Source organism: Bombus pascuorum, chromosome 8 (assembly GCF_905332965.1).
Source record: "Bombus pascuorum chromosome 8, iyBomPasc1.1, whole genome shotgun sequence".
NCBI lineage: Eukaryota > Metazoa > Arthropoda > Insecta > Hymenoptera > Apidae > Bombus > Bombus pascuorum.
In genome coordinates, this window is record NC_083495.1 from 1,680,937 (window position 1) to 1,701,057 (window position 20,121).

Sequence of the window (20,121 nt, forward strand, 5' to 3'; positions counted from 1 at the left end):
CTGAAATTAACAAACATAAATGCAGTAAAGTAACGAGTACAAGAAATTTTATATGAATGTAATGAATAATTTGAGTTTACCTTAATAGAAGGCACCTCGTTGTTAGCTATCAGTTGTTGCACTTTCATTTGTCGTTTTATTATTAGGTGCAAACACCGACTGTTGATTAATACCTGTTGTAACTGTTTGACTTGGATGAATGACAGGTCCGACTGTTTGGACTAAATTACAGGTAACTGGTACCATTGGTGGCAGATTAACCGAATTATTCATAGGGCTGATATTACAAGATAACGATGGTCTTTTTCTTTCTAAGCTATTTGTGGTCATTTGTCTCCTTGTTGTTGAATTACGTTCGAGACTGTTAGTGACGATATGATGCCTTCTTTCTAAACTAGAACTACAGCTAACATCAGTTTGGCTACCCTAAATGCAAAATTGTATTTTTAGAATATTGTTCTACTGACGTTATTTAATTGTCATATAAAATTAAGTTTAAAGTACAGTTTACCTGCAACGAACGATCAACGGATTGCCCCATTCTATGTAGAAGATCACCGCTTTGACTCTGTCTAAATGTTGTACCTTGACGTTCACTCGACTGACTTCTCCTTAAGAAATGTTCTCCAGATTGACTGGAACGAATACGACTTTCTGGCATTGATTCTTGTGAAGTACTAATATGATTTTGCTTTTGGCAAATTTGGCCTTCTACGTATGGATATCGAATGCGTATCGAATCGATTACATCTAAAAGATTTTTTGCGTCCATTGCTAAAATATGTGCTGCTGATAGCATTCCTCTGAAATTACATTAAATATTTCTTAATATTTTCGTTCATCTGTTATGCATAGAGATATACCAATAGGTATTAATCGAAATATTTACTTTCGATATTCTGCATCCAAAGTAGTAGCACTGTATTTCTGAGCATGCTTCATAGCAGTTACAAGTTCTGCCATATCCTTACTAAGAACTTTATGCGCCATTTCTACTTCTCGATGAGCAGATGTAGGTAATATGTCCATCAGAACATCTACAGATGAAAGTAAGGCCTTCAATTCGATACCCACTTTACGTACTAATTCCAAATATTGGTCAGCTTTGCTTTGTTGGACACCTAAGTGCGTGAGTTAAAATATTATTTAAAACGTCATAGATACCTCGGTATCTTACATAATAATTCATACCTTGAGATAAAGACATCACAGCACGAACTACACTGGTGGTACAATCATATACTTTATCGTTCGTTCTATCTAGATCAGCAGTTGGTGTTGGTTCCATTTTCTACAAAATAGGCATTCTCTTTCTTTACAACTTTCTTTACATTTAAAAATTATTTAAGCATTAAAAAAATTACCTTCACCACAATTACTTTTTCGGTACTTTTATCGGAACCTATAGAACCGGTATTAGCACTATGTTGTTCATGATTTGGTGATTGCGTAACTGAACGGGGAATTGGTGGACTCGCGCTTTCGTCTCCACTTGTTGCAATGGACAGACGTTTCTAAATATGGAAATAAACAATAGTAGAATGAGCAACTAAATATTGCATCATAAATACGAAAAATGCAAGTAATAAATCGCACCTCTTCCCTTGCCAACCAACGACTATCTTCTTCCGACTGGCGTTGTTGTTCCAAAAGTCGTTGTTCTAATAATTTTTGTTCATCGTCAATTCCACTGTTGAAATTTTCTGTGATGTTATCGAACTGTGATTGTATGGTTCTCTGAAAGAAAATTTCATCAATTATTTTCATCAATTCGCTCCCAATCGTTAAGATAATACACAGTTTCATAAACATATGTACATAGTAAAATTAAAGAGATGCATAATTCTCGATGCAAAACCAATTTCAGTACAATAGTAGTGCAATCATACTCATTTCATGCAGCTCAGATTGTTATAGTGACAATATTATCTCCATTCTTCATGCAAAAAGATTAGCCTACCAAAACTGCAAAATAAAATTCATTTCGGTTATAAACAAAAAATATCGTTTAGTTGTGTATAAACGAAAGAAAAGGGCCATTGTGTGAATTTAAACGAGCATGTGAGCGCATCTGCATTATACCAGAAGCAATATAATATATATGTATGTATGTATGTATGTATGTATGTATGTATGTATGTATGTATATATGTATTGTATATACATTTGATTTGCAACAGAAGTATGGTGCTGCAAGAATTTCGAATCATAAATAAAAACAATATGCTGTTGCAGATAGAGGATGCGATTGTCATTCCTAGGAGGCTTTGCCAAACCTGATCTTGCTGTGCCTCCTCTGTCATCGAGCTGCTCGATGACATTGTGCTATCGCTAACAGCGGAAGATATCAGTGATCCAGAGAGTGTACCATCTGTCGAGCTTGTCAGTTGTTCGTCTTGTTTTTGGTTTACGAATGTAGTAATTTTTGCAACACCAGTTGCTATCTGAGGAGTGCTTGATCTTATGATTCCCGCCTGCATCACTGGTTGTGGTAAATACTGTGTTGCGTTCGCCATGGTTACTGACAGATTTGATACGTTGCATTGTGTCGGAGCATGCTGCGTGGCGATAACAGAAGTCGATTGTTGCCCCATTACAATGTTAGATGTGCTTGGATGCATGTGTTGCTGGCTAGTGGGTTGAACTGAGCCACCTGATGTGGCGAAATGCATTTGAACGGGATGACTTTGTGCTATTTCAAAAGACAATTGCTGATTCATGTTCATTGTTTGAGCACTCGGTACGTGACTCGCAATCCCAGCTTGAATTTGTTGTACGTATACGGGGCCCTGAATCTTCTGAGCTTGCACCACCGTAACTGAAGCCGTTTGTGCCGTGTAAATTGGGTTAGCACCTGTCGCTTGATTTTGCTGAATCGTATGTTGTGTCGGGATATAAGAAACGGGTTGATGAATGGGATTTTGTTTTTGGATGTTTTGCACGTTCTGCGACTGTGACATGTACATTGGTTGCGTTCCTGGATGGCTAATGTTCGAATAGATTTGCTGATGCTGATAATTCTGGGGGTGCATCGGCTGTGCTTGTAGATTTTGTCCTGGAGCCGAAGTGTGTGCTAAATTGCTTCTCGGATTTGGTATGGCAGATCCAACCGGTACGTTTACGGGTTTCAAATCAGAGACATTTTGATTTTGAATATTTTGCGCTCGAAATTTCAGTACCGGTCCGTACAAACATTCCGTATTTGACCCAGGAACAGCAGCACTGGTCGAACTAACGATCGGTACACGAGGATACGCGACGGCAGTGACAGGATTTTGTATGCAACTAGAATTTTGGCTTACCGGTTGAGCAACACCGAACGTTTGATTCGTGTTATTAGCAGAAAATTGGCCAAAATTTGACGAGTGATTTTGATTGTTCAATCCTATGATACTATTTAAACTACTAGGCCCAAAGTTACCAGGATTTTCACCAAAATTACCACCTACGCTGGGGCTCTGACTAAGATTACCAACAATGGCAGAACTTTGCGTGAAATTAGCGACAGGCCCGTATATTTCGCCACAAGTGGCTACGCTAGTTGTAGCAGGAATAGCACTGGATGTTGTGAATTTTTGCACGGGAGAATATAAATCTCCAGTAATGCTACCAACGACTTTTGAACTAACCGCGTACAAATTTTGCATCTCTTTAACCTTCTGCTGCTTTCTATTGGCAGCGGGGGACTGAGCTTGTGTCGCGTCTGAAATATTAAGGCTCGACATGAGAGGAGTATCCGAGGAATCAAGGGAATCTAAATTAGTGTCGGACAAAGTGGAATCTCCTGAATGAGTATCGTGAGAGGCAGAAGGTTCTGAGGTGGCTGAATCGAAAAAGGGTAGATCTGAAACTAAGGCGGTAGTTAAGACTTGCTCTTCGTCTTGAAATTGTACGGCTAAGGTATTGAAAGGCGAAGCGGGTGTTGTGTAGACGGAGGGACATACCCCCCTAGTTTGATTATCCTTGAGAAGTTGTGCAAGAACCTCGGGGCTTTGCGCCACGATATATGTCGAAACTGGCGCTGCAGCGGTTAGCTGAGATTGATCCGTCGTGTTTTGCGGTTGCCTCGAAGGTTTAGGTGGTGGTACATCGTCTGCACCTAAATGACGAAAAATTATCTGCTCCGTGCTCACTAAAGTATCTCGACTGTATCGAATATAATTTATTCTTTATTTTCTTTTTACGTACCCCAAGACATAGCTTGCACTCTTCTGTTCTCTCGTCTCATCGTTTCTTGTTGCTGATGTTTTTCTTCCAATAAAATTTCACTACAATATCGTAATTTTTAATTTAACACAAACTATCGACAACGAAATCAAGCAAAGGTAACCAAGATTAAATTAAATTAAATTTATTAAGTAAATATACGTACTGTAACGTTTCTCTGATTTCTTTAAACGTCGGACGTTTACTGGGTTCATAACTCCAGCACTGAGACATCAATGAATATAGTCGCGGAGGACAATGATTCGGTAACGCAAGTCTTTCTCCGTTTTCTAATTTACGAATCACTTCGTTATTCTTTACACCTTGGAACGGTTTTACGCCTAACATTAAAATTTCCCACATGCATACACCTGAAGGAGCAAAAAGAAAATATTTTACATTACTATCAAGTATGGAAAAGAACATCTTAAGTTTTTATCTTAAAACACCTACCAAACATCCAAACATCAGACGATGTTGTAAATCTTCGAAAATTAATACTCTCCGGTGCCATCCATTTAATAGGTAACTTACATCTACTTGCTGTATAATAACTTTGATCTTCCACCCATCTACTAAGACCAAAGTCTGCTAATTTTACAGAATTGTGTGCAGAGACTAGTACATTTCTTGCAGCAATATCTCTATAAAAATTAATAAATATTTACAGTGATAGACAAAATTGTTCTTAAATCATAATTTTTTTTCTATAATTACCTGTGTACAAATTTCTTGCTCTCAAGATACGATAAGGCAGTGCTCAATTGAAAGGTGTAAAGTAGAAGAGTGGCGAGGTCCAAACGGTGTTTGTTCGATTGTAGATAAGCTCGCATCTCCCCTAATTTGGCCAATTCCATCACCAACCAAATCGGTGCTTCGGAACATACTCCTATTAGTCTTATGATATGAGGATGTTCGAATTGTTGCATTATATCTGAAATTTTATACAAGTATTAATCACACAGCCGCAGCTTCTACTCTGTTGATAAATTAAGAAGAAATTTTTTTACAGGCTTCTTCGAGAAATTTTTCCGAAGTTGCAAGATCTGCATCGACTTTACAGGTTTTAACCGCTACAGGTATTACTTGATTGTCCCGTCCTTTATAAGAACCTTTATGTACATTGCCAAACTGGCCCTCTCCAATGATTTCACCTAGTTCCACTTGATTCCTGACTATTTCATAATCTCTAGCTAAAATTATTAAAATTATTAACAATCAAAGTTTAATATTCCTTTGGGTGTAAAAGGTACGTAGTATCATAAACTTGTTTTTTTTTTTTTTTTTTTTTTTTTTAAATTATACTCACTAGCTGGCGTTGAATAGTCTCCTTCTTCGTCCACGATTTCTGCGTAGTCCTCTGATAAAATTGTTCCCGTTTTGCTTACATTTTTCTCCGGACTATTGGATCCCTCTTGTCTGTACTTTGGTGGATGAGCATCTATTTTAAAGTCAAGAATATAATCAATAAACGTAAATAAATCAATCGTGGTTCTCATGCAAGTACTCTAAACGAGACAGTAAACTACAGCACGGGATCATTCAAAACTACAAACCTTTGCATGGACAGGGATAGTTTTTCCACGATGCAGCTTGGAAGTGTAAACGATTATAACTTAGTATCTTTTATGTAACATAAAAGGGATTCGTGCGAGATATTTGGGGTATAATATATGATTTCATTATAAAAATACAATGAAACTAAACGTTCTGTGACGTTTATAAATAAAGTAAGTTTCTATAGTTCTTCGAACACTATCACGAATGCCGATAAAAATTAAAGGAAATGTTCATTGTCTCAACATCGAGATTGTTAGTTTTAAGATGTCAACACGCTAAGAGGATTAATATTAAGATAAAGAAGTACAGAATAAAAATCTCAATGGTAAATGATAACAATTTTTTTGGAGCATGCCAGTTTTTACGGCTGCTTAAAAAATTTTAGTCAAATATTACCATACCTTTTCTGTTCCATAACGAGGTATTGCTTCCAGTAATTAGCCTACAGTACCCATCGATTAAATCCGCAAGACTTTCCGCTTGATCTAGACTCGAGCAAGTTATACTAAGCGTTTCTGCTGCTCCAGCTACTCTTAATTTAATACACGCTTTTGCGTGTTCTTTACAGTCCGATACCAGCGTTTGAATAGATTGTATTTGAGAGAACTCTGCCATTCTCGTTGGCTATGAAAGATTTAATATTACCAACAAAACATTATAACATTTTTTATAAAGTCAGCTAGTGTGTTAATCAGATATTTACCACCGTTCCTCCTCTGTGAGCCATGTAAGATATGCCTAAATCTGGTCCAATGACTAGTTCTACAGGTATAGACCAGCTGGACTGCAGTGCAGAATGATACAAGACAGTTTTAGATTATGATAACAATAAGTAGACAGAGCTACGACAATTCGACAAACTCACCCCCAAAGCGCATATAAATCTTTCCTGATCGAATCTGTAATGTGCGCGCAAGAGATCGAAGAATTTGAACATGCATTCTAGCTCAGACAATGCTGCAACTTTTTTGAAATGCTGCTGTATTAACTTGCGTAGTGCCTTTGGTTTCATTCCATTCAACACAGACCGCGGTAAGAACTTGTGTAGACCGACCTGCGAACCAAACACGACGCTTTTACAGCAAACTCTCAAACAAACCAATCAACTTTCGTAGGAACAATGCGTTTACCTCTCTCTCTAGGTACTCGAGATTGCTCTTCTTATCGAGCGCGACCTGTGGCATGTCTTTGAAGAAGTAGCGAATCTCAAGACAACATAGTTGTACCGCCACATCCTGATCAAGAGCTGCGTGGTTTGCGCAGAGATAATCGTTTCGAACCTACGGCATAAGTAATTAAATCCTGTTCAACTACTATAAAATCGATGGAGTTGGTACAGTTCGGTTGATTCTTGAAGATACCTGATCGTAGTAATAGTAGAAGGTCACTTTATCCTTTTCATATAGATCATTCAGGTTCTGTGGCAAGTATCGTACCCTCAGTTCGTACCTCCACTCGCAGTGAGGATGTTTTTTCTCGTACTTTTCTTGAACCTGGTAATAACAAACGAGTCTTAATCCCACTGTTTCTAATAAGAAAACTTGTTTCGGAACGGAAGATGTCAAAATACCTGATACATGGTTGTGTCTTGATGCAACCAGTAACTCTCCCCCGATCCAGGGTGATGCAGTCTCATGGCGTAAAGGTTTCTATAGTGTCTAGTTCCAACTGATAATCGACTAGTTACTAAAGAGATGATGCCCCTCACATCGATCGCATCACCGAACTTAACAACGTTGAAACCACCTGAAAATCAGACGACTTTTACTAGGAACAAAAAGACACGTTGGTTTACCACTCAAAGCAATCTCGAATTCTTTTTACGGAAAAACAACGCTTCCTTTTTTTCCCGATATTTAGTCAGTTTCATCGAAGCATTCTTCTAATTAATTTGAGTAAGACCTTGTTCAAGATTGAGGTAGAAACTTACCGTTAGGCAGATGGACCTTTAGAGTCGCCTTGTCCATGGGGGTGGGCGATCCATGGGGCGGCGTGTTTCTTCCGCCGCCGCTTCCCTGCACACCACCGCCGCCTCCAGCTCCATCTCCTACGCCAGTGCTCATCCCCTCATGGCTGTATGAAAAAAAAAAAAAAAAGAAAAATAGAAAGGGGTTGGTAAAGAAGTCGGCTTAGTCGACGACGCGGGAACGACCGCGTCAATTATGCATTATCTCATAAAACCTCGACTCGCACTAGGTAACTAACGCGCAAGCTTTGCATCGAGAAGATTAATTATTCATCGGACCATAGAGGGAAGAATCTTTTCTGAAACTCTTCTTCGAAGCGAATTTCGTTGTCGACGAAACGTGGATATTTCGTGACAAGCAAAGAAACTTGTACTCTAGACATCGTACACGGTAACTCCCTGTTGGCACGTCCAATTACGACACGTTTTTAAATTACCACAATCTTCTTTCCTGTTTTTTCTCATTATTAAAATCCCTGCTTTAATCAAGAGTTCATGATAACGTTACACCGTGGTATATATGTTTCTGGATGCTTACGGACAAAGATTTCGCATGCGAATGATCGAGTAATCATGATTGTTCATCAGGCGATTGTTCTCAGCCGTTCCTTGCGCATTTGCTCGGTATTTTTCGATGTTACAAAAGAACAACGCGATACAATCACTAGTCACCATTCTATCTACTACATTTGCACTCTGACGAAGACGTATTTCACCAGCCAATGACTATTAACGAAGACGACCAGACATTTTGACGCCTTATCACGCGGATTAAAATTTTCACGATAATTTTTACGTATCTATGGTTGACGAATACCGATATTTTTCCAGAAGAAGATTGCATCGATGACGTCATGCGAGATAGCCCAATAAAATATCTCGACCGTTCGTCTCCGATTTGACTGAAGACCGATTTGCTGTTTGCTGGCTATCGCGAATAGATATTCCAATGAAACAGCGTACTACATTCCTGCGGACGAAAGAGGATATTTTCTAAAATACATGGGAAGGAACCTTCTGAATCGCGACTCGGTAACAGAAGGGCGAGGGACTTTTCTGAAATGTTTTCCATACAAAAGAGTTGCAGAGTTAACCCTCTTCCTGTACGGGGTCAAAGACGATAGCGCGGCTAGATTTAGCTGAGCGTCGGTTACGATAAAAAATTCGCGTAGCGTGAACGATGTTGGAAGGCTTTTGAGAAATAGGGCTGCACGTGTTAGTACGCAACCGCATCCCCATTCAACCGTCCGCATTTCATACCTACCCCTTATGGACGCGGCCTTCTGACACATTTGCCTGCGCGTTGCACTTACATAGTTACGAATTCAGACTGCTCGGAACGCGTGCATCCGTGGGAGAGAGCAGGCATTCACGGAAGTTCCCGATCTCGGTTCTGAAACCGGAGTTCCGGCGACTCTTTTCAAACGGACCGAGCAGCTTAACGCGCTTGCTCACGGTGAACATGTTCTGAAAGAACTTCGAATTCCCGCTGAGATTTGTGAGATTTCACGAGAATCGATGATCGGAGATAGACGTTCGTTCCGACGTGTTATTAAAATGATTTCAAGTGATTATCGTTCCGTCACCGACTTGCGAGGCCATTTGACGAGTAGTTGAAAACTACGTGCTAGAAGATGGAAGAATCTTTGCGAATGCAATGGTAAGAGGATCGCACGTCCGCAGGTACTTTGCTACGCTCGGCTGAAAGTATTTGCAGCTTCCGGACACGTTCTTCAGCCACCTCTACGCGCAATCATTGAAACAAGTTTCATCTTTGTATTGACTTTTCGCGTTCCTCGAAGAACCCGCAACATCGGTGACGCAACTTTTCACGCGTGTGTAAAACGACAGGTCTCACGCTAAATTCATGAAAAAGCTGACGCACGAAAGCGTCGTCGAACAGTTCCAGCCGAGCCTCGTGTTTGCATCGCTGCTATTAATGCAAATGTATATTACGAGCGTCGTCCGCCTAAGGAATGCCGTCGGTCAGGGACGAAGCATTTACGCCGAGAACCACCAGCTATTCGTCTGGTGTACTGGATCGTGGAAAGGATCGCATCGAATCAGAACCAGGTCGTTCTACCCAGGAATGCGAGCTTACTCTAAAAAGTGGGATAACTTACCTATGGGCTGGAAGCATTTAATAATCGTTTTTCTACGCGAGAAGTACACTCGTCGCTCGTTTAAATTGTCATAAATTAAATGATCCAAACGTAACGGTAAACTCTACCGAAAGGTATAAAATACGGCAAAATACGGCGAATGCTTCGTTAACAGCGCACAGCGGATGGAACAACCGTTTGTCGGCCAGCAAAGTACGAATTAATTATTCGCGCAACGTTACACCGATTCACGACGCGGTTATGTACCTCGTATAAACTCAAGCCCATGATCCGCGAACGATTATCGACACGAGTAAGCCGGTACAGACGATCGGCCTTTTAATTCACGTGGCACTTTGGAACAACGTAACGACGAACGAAGAGTTGCGCAACCAGCGTAATTGTTAAATGCCGCCGTGGTATCGGCCGGAGGAATCTTTCTATAGAAAGTCGAGATATAAGATGGAAGGACGAGGGACGACCGAAAAGGTTGGCGGCCAGTTTTCTGTCCCCACGATGAATATTCATTGCTCGGCGTTTTCGCAGCTCGCTAAATCGGCCGAATTAATTCAATTGCGCGGATAATATTAAATAGCTTCCGGCCCGCTAATTACAAAGCGCAAACACCGAGCTCAACTTATTACTTGTTTGTCGCTGAATATCAAGCAGACGAAATAGCTGATGAGATTCGAAACTTGATTCGCATGGAGAAAAATAGCGGCGCGTTACTTTCTTTTTTCGTTAGTATCCAAGATGAGCTGCTACGACCGATAATTCAGCGAGATCGGTGAACGAGATCGTACCGATTATACGGCTGCTATCGTTCGAAAGACTTTTCTGTTTCTAGGGTGACGTATCGCAGCGAGAAATCGGGAGCACGCGACGACAGCGGCATTAAGAGAGTTTCTCGTCGCGGAGGGTAGTCTCGGTGGTATAAAAAGAGGGAGAAAAGAGCAAGGAAAAGAGAGAAAGAGAGAGGATACAAGAAGTGCGTCCCTGACCCGACGACGGAGCGGCTCGACTCGCCACGAGCAGGACCACCACGCACCTGCGACTATCGCCCACGCACTTTACCTTTCACTATTACTTTCTCTATTGCGCTTTTGCATCGTCACAGCCGTAACGAGGCTCGCGTGCCTCTATCGCTCGTTACAAGCCGCGAAACATACTCGTCGTCACGGAAAAATATAAGCGCGAGTAATAAATCGTTGCTGGCTTGTTTCGCGGAAGTCGAACGATTTACGGGATCTCTGTTTGCACGAAGGAATCTTAATTGCGTAAGAACAGCGAGGATGGAACAAGTAAGACTCTCGATGATGCAAATTCTCCTCCTCCGTTTCTTCCTGCAGACGTTTCTATTTCCTCAGTCTCCCTCCTTTCACGCTTTCTGAGGTTTACCTCGGATGAGACACCCTGTGAAATTTCCACGTGCCAACGGTGTCAGGTGTGTAGGAGTCGTTGCATCTCAATTGCCCCAGGGAGCATAGCAAACCCCCGTTTTCTCTTCTCCATCGTTTCTCCCGAGGACATGCTCTGTCTCGCCGGAGAAAAAAGATTCCCTTAGGATCTTTGCCCAATGATTCCAAGTTTTGGCCACGGCAGCTCGGCCACGAGATTCCGTTGGCCTTGCGTTCCACCAGCTCCAGCATTATCCTTCCGGAGTGTTCGACGATCTCGTACGAAATCACGTACAATTCATCGAACGAATCTAGGAATATCTACTTATCCGCCGAGGCAATACCGCGGTATGTTCGTCGACTGACAATCAGTTGGTTGGATGCGTCATTGAATAGCAAGCACTTGCGTAGTCGCCGTTGAAAATTCTTCGATCGAATCGTAGATCGATATCTTAGCGAACTCCGCTCGATTCGGTTGTCTCGTCATAGTCTTTTGTCATCCGTTGTCCATCTACTTTTGCTCGTACGGTGGTAACTCGATTCTTAAGCGCGTGGATCGTTTGATTCGTACGGTGTCCATTCGATCCCCGTGATCGATGCTAGCGAATCGAGACGCGAGGGAACTGTGTCGGAACGATCGCATGGGTCTCGTTTTACGAAATTGAATTACATCTGGCTGGGGCAGGCTGCGCGGTCGCCGTGTCTCGAAATATAGCCATGGTATAAGGGGAAAGACGAGGAACAGGCATCGCGTACGATTTTAATTTTGCGCTGACTGGTTCAACGTCCCGAGTCCCCGATCGTTTTCGCGAGTTTTCCTGCCCCGATGGGGAACACGGGTGTGCCGAGTAGCATACGATTTTCAATACGAAAATAGAACGTGGAGAATTTTTTACCACGGAAATGAAACTCGACTCGTCCTTGTTTTTTTCTCGCGCCTCGAAACACCGGAGACGCGATTCACCCTGCCAGCTCGACACACCCTCGATACGTTCGCGTTTCTTTGCCACGAATCGCGTACGCGCTACCTCGACGTCGGATAGAAACTGATCGACGAGTCGAACGGACAACCTGCCGTTCTCTCTCTTCTCCTCTCTTTCCCTATTGAGCCGTTCTTTCTCTTCTGTGTCCGTGTTTCACTGGCTCTAACGCGTGGGACGTCGATGAAAAATCGCGTCGCTAGCGCAATTCCTACGGCGCAAATAAACAGGGCGATCGGCTGTTCCAAGTCGGTGCACGATCGCGCCAACAGACTGCCTGGAGACGCCGATCGCTCGATATTTCACCTCCATGAAACTTCCAACGCGATCGCTTCTCCTCTTCTTGCTTTCTATTTCCGTTTAATCGACTTTTAAGGATAAGGGGTGTATTCGATCCTCCTTGCGTGAGCTTCAAAGCTAGTCGTTTTCATTGGAATGAAAGAGAAACGCGGATCTTATACAAACTAGCTTCGTTTTTCGGAGATACGTACGTATTCCATAGGGATAAGAGAGGAAATGATGACAGGTTGTAATCAGGGTGACTAGGCTACAAAGAAAACGTGGAAACCGGGTCCAGGATAAGGAATGCAAAGCATGGACAATACCGGGCGAAGAAAATACAAGTCCAACAAGTCTCACAACGCGATCGAGTTACGGTGTGAAAGGTTCTCCACGGGACAACGAGCTGGCGGTGTTTAATGGCATTTAAGCGAAGGATAGAAGTTAAACAATAGTCCGCAGGAATAAATCATCCACAGGGTATATTCGACCGTTCCGATAGAGCCACTAACTTTACGAGAATTTATATTTTTACGAGCAGTCGCAGACTCGAGTTATTTCATAGAGAAGAAAGAACGTTGTATTCTCTATGGTCTGAAATTCAGATACATTCATGGTGTAACTCGTAGGATTTAACACGGATATAGCATCGTCGGTGATCTAGCTTAGCTGGATCGATCGCTCCAATGCATGACAACGGTGTGTAATCAAGGAGATGGAATACGAGGTGCATCCGCATTGCGACTCCGACACGACCCTACACATACATACATATAGATAGTTCGCGAACATCGTGGCACATTTTCACATCGATAACTTTGTAGTTCAACTCCATCTTCCTTCTCCTTTTTCTTTCTTTTTTCTCACACGTTTGCCACTTTTAAGCTATTTCTCTTCCCAATTTATTCCTTGCAATATTTGCGTTTATTTTTCTTGGTAAACTGAATTTTCTCCCAACTAAAGAATTCACGAAGAACGTTATAGAGTTACTTCTTCGGATGTAGGAAATTGTTCCAAGTTTCAATTTCTTTAGAATAAGCCGGATATATTTGAGGGAAGTATTGCCGGAGAGAAATCTTTGAAGCGATAGATTATTTACCACTAACATGGATAGACATCGTTCAAGGAAATAGCTGGAACCGGAAGGAAACCTCCAAAAACGAAAACAGCATCGAGGTAATCGATACGATTTTCGAGGAAGTGACCACTAATTGACCACAGGATGGACGTCGTTCAAGGTACAAATTTCACCAAGGGGGTAGTAAAGGGCAAACTCCAAAACCATCGGAAATCATAGAATGTCAAGCAGAGGGAATTGAGCGGAACTTCTCATGAAAGATCGCGGTGGTTATTCATTTTTTCTGAATCTAAACAAGCGATACTTAACCCGAAAGAGCAACACCAGGTGCTTCGAGTTACCTTCGTGCTCGAGTTGATTATTTTTTAACAGGATATTAAGAAGATACGCTTCATCGGTGTCAAATTCTATGTCTTTTTTCCCGACAATCTCGGAACGGTTATATATGTTAAATAAAAGAATACTCATGGGACGTTGGCGATTAATTCGAGGTTGATATGACGCTATCCGAGACGACGCGGTCAGCTTACGAAACGTAAAATCGAAGGTCGAGCTCTCGAAAATTCGCTGCTCGTAGAACCTGCTAGGCCAGTCAAACATCGAACGAACGATGGTGGTCCATCTAAATTCTAAAATTATGAATCTCGTGGCTTAAAAGCTCGTTGAACTTCGAATGGAAAGGCGAACTCGGTTTCCCAACAGCTTTCGAACAATGGAACTCGTTCGTACCGTGGAAAAGTGTTCCGAACTACCCTATTTTTGTGCAACAAAGATCGTTTATCAAGACTCGTATCGTTCTTGCTTAGGATAGCATCGAATTCGCCTCACTTTTCGATTAATCCGAAATTTCGATTACTTCGATGAAGCGAGGGAATTGCTTTTACGGAGGATATGACTGTTTATGTGACGAGTGGACGCGACTTGGAACTAAGTACATAGATGCAAGTAGCAGCGAACCACTTGAGAAAAGCGTCGCAGACGTCTCCCGAAACTTTTTAGCTAAGGTCTGACCAGCAAGTTCTGGCTGGCATCCTGACCAAAGTTTCCTCATTTTCCACGCCACGTGACTTCTTTCTAACTATTCGGCGAGGTAAATTTTTTGCTGTAATTTGACAGACCATGGAGCTTTTTAGATGGGATTGTGATCGCGGTAAAACTTTACAACGTACAATGCAAAGCGATTATCGTCGAACGAAAGAGAAACGGAGACACAGTAACGTCGATAGAACGATACGATACGATTCTTTTGTCGAGGACGTAGATAAAATTTAATCTTGAAAGATTTCGAAAGTTTGCAAGTATAAGGAAACGACAGTAGCTACGCACCGGCGATATTGAAGTTCATTTAATAGCATCAATTAGAAACGGTTACCGAGAGGGCTGTGGTCGATGATGGCAATTTCGCCATGGTTACCCGTTGCCATCGATGTAACACAGTCTACGAAAAAAAGAAGGTGTTTTCGCGCGAAACCATCTGTGTTCCTCTTCTTCCTTCTCCTTTTACTCCCACTTGAATCTCCCTCGCGGCGTTTCTCTCCATTCACGAATTGGAAGAGGGACTTGCAAAGGCTTTATGCATGGAAATTGCCATTGGCTGCTCTTCAAACGAACTAACCCCTTTGTTTAAACGCCTGTTCCGTGGTTCTGAAGATTCTAACAGCTGGATACCCAGCGTCTAAGGAACCGGAACCATCTCAAACCCCCTGGGCAAACTTTCCAAAACCTCTCCGAGATCGCATATTATCGAGATTCGATTCGTTCCCATGGCCGGTGAAACGCGTAATTTATTTCATCTTTGTCTCGTCGTCGTTGCGGATCTTTCGGCGTCCCATCGAAACAAAGCCGCTCGAAACGACCGCGTTCGATAATGCGATACAAGTATAAACACGATCGGCGTGAAATCGCGGAGAAATGCTTTTTGGTTGTGATACTTACTCGGTGGTTTCGAGGTACTGGAAGACTCGGTAAACGGGACGTCGATACATGAAGAGATGATCCTCGACACGCTCCACCATCATCCTAAAACCACTTCATTCGAAACGGTGGGTCACTGATCATCACCCACCACTAGTCACTGTTTTCATCGGCACGGTGAGATATAGAACACTTCGTTCGAGAAAGTATACGCGTGCAATAAATCTTCAGGACGGAAGACGCGACTTTTTTTGCTTTCACTGTTGCCTCGCTATAGCAACGATATCCACGATTTTATCAAAAGAGTTCTCTGAAGCACGGAGAGAAACGAATTTTCGAAGGAAAGCGGTCGGTTCCGATGTCGGTAGGATTTGGAGCGTCGCGCACGAAGCGGCGGAATTCAGTGGTACCTCGATGCAACTTCTTCGTTTACCGGTGATGTTTCTTCCCTTTCCGGTGCATTTGCTGCACCGCCACTTTCGAATCGATATCGCCGTCGGAAACACACACCGGAGATGCACTGGAAATTTTATCCCGTCCTCCTCTTCGATTAACGAGCTAGCTACTGGATCTACCGAACTCGCGATTCTATATTCCACGGCTTCAATGGATTTCAATTTTGATCTTCGTTGAACGACGGTTTCTATCGTTGCTTAATAACTGTAAAAACAACCATCGACGTAATTTTAAAACAATTATTTTTATGCAAGATAATCGCTTTCAAACGAACTCCTCCCCAAGTTCTTTCCAGTACCGCACGGGAAAGTGGAAAAGCCGGCTTAATGTCCTCTATCGCGGAGCGTGGCGGGAAGATACCGGTGTTCTTATCTAAGCCATTGCTTCATCTTTCCAAGCGTCGGAAACTCTTGTTGTGCGATTTGCGAGCAACTTCCAAAACCGATAGAGATCTCGCGTGCGTCTATGAGGATGAACCTAACCTATCCCAAAGGCAGGGGCACCGCCTAATCCTGGCCACAGACCTTCCAGTCCCGTCACGTAAATTCCGCCAGAACTGGACATAAACATGAAACTATTCAGTCGAGATATCGACTGGTCGTTCAACGAAACTGCGGGAACAGTATTTCCTCGAGCAAATTTAAATTTTCATCGCATTCGAAAAATACCCTGGCAGCAGAGGGATTCTCTTGCAACGAGTTTGACTCGAGTACTTTCGAGAAACGAATATCTATGTTGGAATGTAGTTTATGGCGAATGGATGAGAGAGATTTAATTCGTGAAAAAGCTCGCACGACTGCCGGTAAGGCATGCAATCTATTTCAAGATGGACACCACCCACGTCTGTCTGCAGCCTCTGCAGGGCCGACTACCGCAGTGTTATTCCCGTTGGTACGGTAATTAGCCTGCAAGCTTCGCGAACATTTTCACGATGCTAAATGCTCCGTCTACGTCGGCGAAAATCGGCTTTCTTTCGCTTCGATGCATATGCGTATTTAGAGATAAGAGAGTGGTCGTGTTAATGAAATTCAGAGGGGTCCCGCAGGATCGAACGACTATTCGATTAATCCACGTTTGAACGTAGGGAAACCAAATGGTCTGGGGGAACGAAACGTGTTTTATCAGGAACGGCTTCGTAGTAGTTCATAAATATTCTCCAGAGCATTTTCCGGCTTAAAAAAGTATCGCAGAAGAAAAGCGTCCCTAGGACAATATAGTTACTTTCGCGTGGATTCGGTTAACTAGACGTTCTCCTGGACTGGAGAAATAAAACCGTTTCTAAAATTATACGATTCACAACACAGAGAACCTTCGAGGAACTTCAAGACTTAGTCCCTATAGTTACCTCTTAACGATGCTATAAAATTTGATGCTTCGATACTTAGAATAAGCGATTAATATACTGGCGGTTTATGCGCGGAGAAAGAAATTCGAGTTGAGAAAAAGCATCGTCGAATCGAAAGAACGAGGACACTTCTGTGAAAATTCGAAGAAGCTAGTGACGGTACACGCGTGCTCCGCGCACGAATCCAGCGTGCGCTCGATTTTGCGAAACGTAGCCAAGCTCGTGTCGCTGACCGAATCAAGGTCGTGCAACCTTGACACGGCGCTTCGAAATCTTCCTCCTCTCTTCGTCACCCACCCACTGGTTCGTACTTCACCTTCGGCTACTTCCTGTCGCATACGTGCCGATATATGTATCGCGATTCCTTCCAACTCCTGACATGACAAACCCGAGTTCCGCACACTTCGTACAACTTTCCTTTCCAGCCAGTTTTTGGTTACCTTCGTCGGTTTCTATCTCATCCCTCGAACCACCTCGTCTTCCCTTATCGCTCTTCGAAACTTCACTTGAATTCACATATCGATGTCACGTATAAAAGTGGAGAACTTCACAGGAAGACGTAGAAGCCGCGCAAGCGAACACAGGACGCAAAGAGGGAACACCGGCTCGTAGCACGCTTCCAAAGGACGCGCAGGACGCGCAGGACGCGAAGGGCAAGTAGCGCGGATAGCACCGGGTTTCAGATTGGCAAGTTTCGTGGAACGCGATACGCGAACGTGTCGTGACCTTGGCTCGGTGTTGGGAATCCGCGAAACGCAGGCGGATGGACGGCTTCGGTGGACAGCGGGGTGAATTCCCGGAGCGGAATCGTTGCTCGAAAACGAGCGCCTAGCAACAGCGTGTCGCGAGAACGACGCGCGCTCGTCGTCTCCTCGGTTGCGTCAGGTATACGTTTTGCCGGTTCAAGGGGAGCAAGCGCTTTGCTGGGTGCGGCAGCCTGCGCCGCGACGCCCGGCGTCCTTCCCCCGGTACGGCTCACCCACCGAGCCTTTCTCCCTTCATCCCTATCTATCGGCCTCCCTTGGTTCGTCGGCCGGCTACCCTCGATCCTGACACGGCTCGCAACCCCCGACACACACGGCTCAGGGGCGAACGTTTGCGTCCGATCCTGCGAGTTCTCCTCTCCTCTGTCCTCCATATTGCTGTTCTCTCTCATTCTTTCTATTACCCGTAGACCGTTTGTCATGGTACACGCAACTATTTGCATCGAAACGAAAGACGGTTGTTCGCATTTTTCAGGATTGCGACAGCTTCCAGGGGTAGGTATCAAAAGGTTTGGAAAATTGGAAAGGGCTGGAAATGGACTAGTTCGAAGATTGCGAGTGCTCTCTCCTTGGCATTTTCGAGCGGCAGGATTTCGCGCGATGCGTTGGATAGAGGTAGCCGCGAACTCGCTGGCAAAGCATCCGGCAACGTCTGCCAGCGTTTCGAACGTTTGCCAATGCGGTAGCCGCAAGTTCGTTCGTATCTGAACGAGCAAGGATCCCGTGCCATTTGCAAAATTAGTTTCACACTTGTTATCGAACCGTTCAAATTAATTTCGGCGGTGAAATCCGTAATAGCTGCGCTTCGATACGCTGTGGAAACTCGGGGTTTCGCGTAAGGATGCGTCCCTGAGCAAAAGACAAGCTCGGCACCCCCTGGAGAGTCGAGCACTGGAATAACCGCAACATCGGTCGACCCTACGGAGAAGCATAATCGACGAAATTAACTCGATTACTCTCATACAATGTTCGCGCGTCCTTGAAACCTACGTTGTCGAGTGTTATCGTCAGACTAGCCTAACATTTCGCAAGCTCGAAAACAAGAGCTTTCTCAGACTGTCTGAGCGCGTTTGTAAACGCATTCGTTCTATTTCCGAAATAATCCTTTAAACCTGGAAAATATTAAGCCTGTCCAAGCTGTACGCTACAGCTATATACGTACGTGTACAAACGGACTGAGAAAACAATTTACCGTCAGAGCCGTTCGTTTCGCGCACAGCGACGAGTTAATTCACGTGGTTATTTTCACGAGAGACGGGTCGCACGATAATGCGAAACTACGATGCATCGAGTGGTCGGAGAGGTACGTCCCTGATAGCCGAACAACCCTCGAGAGCCGCTAGCCGGAATAGCCGCAACCCCGTTCGAGCCTACGCGCATATATAACTCTCACGCTACTTCCTGTGACTACGAATGGAATATTCACTGCGACCCAAGTGTGCGCGTTGCAGCTCGCCTAGGTCAGAGACCTATCCGCAACCTCTTGAAAATTTGCGCGTACCTGTGTGTCTGGCCGGCACGTTGTGTGCCTGTATATCGGGACATTCGAGTGACTGAAACCACGATTCGTACATATTGATCTGATTGAATATCGTTAGAAACGCCGGTGATGCGACCACCAATATCGGAAGAATATTCGCAACAGCAACGCTGTAGCAGGTTGTGTCTTTCAACGATATTATATTCGACCACGTGCTGCTCTCAACCTGTTACGACATCCAGTCGGATCGATACGTTTGTAGTAACGCGAGTTACGTCGTCAGGACTGCCTGGGCAGGATTTAACGATCCGATGGGGTATAAGATTATCGCGTGGACAGACGAAATGTCAAGGTTTAATTAATCCTTTTCGTAGACAATTTAATTATCTTTGCGACGGGATTTTCCCGTCACACGAGATTAATACGGCATACAGGGGAAGGTAGACAACGAAGTTATGGACGAAATCAAGTCGACTTTCGCGACTCTGTTTCGCAAATACTGTCGTCCGCCTTTTGCGAGCCACGATAGCGAAGCAATTACGCCATCCTCTTCCGCTAGTCGTTTTAAATAACCAAAAGAGCTTGCGAGCTCCG

General features: G+C 43.6%; 1 protein-coding gene across 7 annotated transcripts in view; it reads right to left on the reverse strand.

Moving 5' to 3' along the window:
• The window catches only part of LOC132910174 (focal adhesion kinase 1), a 38,081-nt gene that overhangs the window by 2,017 nt on the left and 15,943 nt on the right, over positions 1-20,121 (reverse strand). For 2 of the 7 annotated variants that reach the window (XM_060965696.1, XM_060965695.1), the window contains exons 2-23: positions 15,504-16,142; positions 7,697-7,839; positions 7,337-7,512; positions 7,128-7,259; positions 6,897-7,046; positions 6,632-6,820; positions 6,470-6,550; positions 6,168-6,390; positions 5,763-5,798; positions 5,516-5,647; positions 5,217-5,399; positions 4,924-5,140; positions 4,660-4,850; positions 4,373-4,577; positions 4,189-4,268; positions 2,277-4,099; positions 1,597-1,737; positions 1,365-1,514; positions 1,192-1,291; positions 890-1,121; positions 512-803; positions 81-426 (exon numbers count right to left, since the gene is read on the reverse strand). In XM_060965696.1, coding sequence (XP_060821679.1) covers positions 103-426; positions 512-803; positions 890-1,121; positions 1,192-1,291; positions 1,365-1,514; positions 1,597-1,737; positions 2,277-4,099; positions 4,189-4,268; positions 4,373-4,577; positions 4,660-4,850; positions 4,924-5,140; positions 5,217-5,399; positions 5,516-5,647; positions 5,763-5,798; positions 6,168-6,390; positions 6,470-6,550; positions 6,632-6,820; positions 6,897-7,046; positions 7,128-7,259; positions 7,337-7,512; positions 7,697-7,839; positions 15,504-15,586 — 5,283 coding nt within the window. In that variant the 5' untranslated portion in view covers positions 15,587-16,142 and the 3' untranslated portion in view covers positions 81-102. Of the gene's footprint in view, positions 1-80; positions 427-511; positions 804-889; positions 1,122-1,191; positions 1,292-1,364; positions 1,515-1,596; positions 1,738-2,276; positions 4,100-4,188; positions 4,269-4,372; positions 4,578-4,659; positions 4,851-4,923; positions 5,141-5,216; positions 5,400-5,515; positions 5,648-5,762; positions 5,799-6,167; positions 6,391-6,469; positions 6,551-6,631; positions 6,821-6,896; positions 7,047-7,127; positions 7,260-7,336; positions 7,513-7,696; positions 7,840-11,232; positions 12,260-15,503; positions 16,143-17,723; positions 18,197-20,121 lie in introns of those variants that run through there. The other 5 variants (XM_060965698.1, XM_060965693.1, XM_060965700.1 and 2 more) reach the window with 5 other exon arrangements.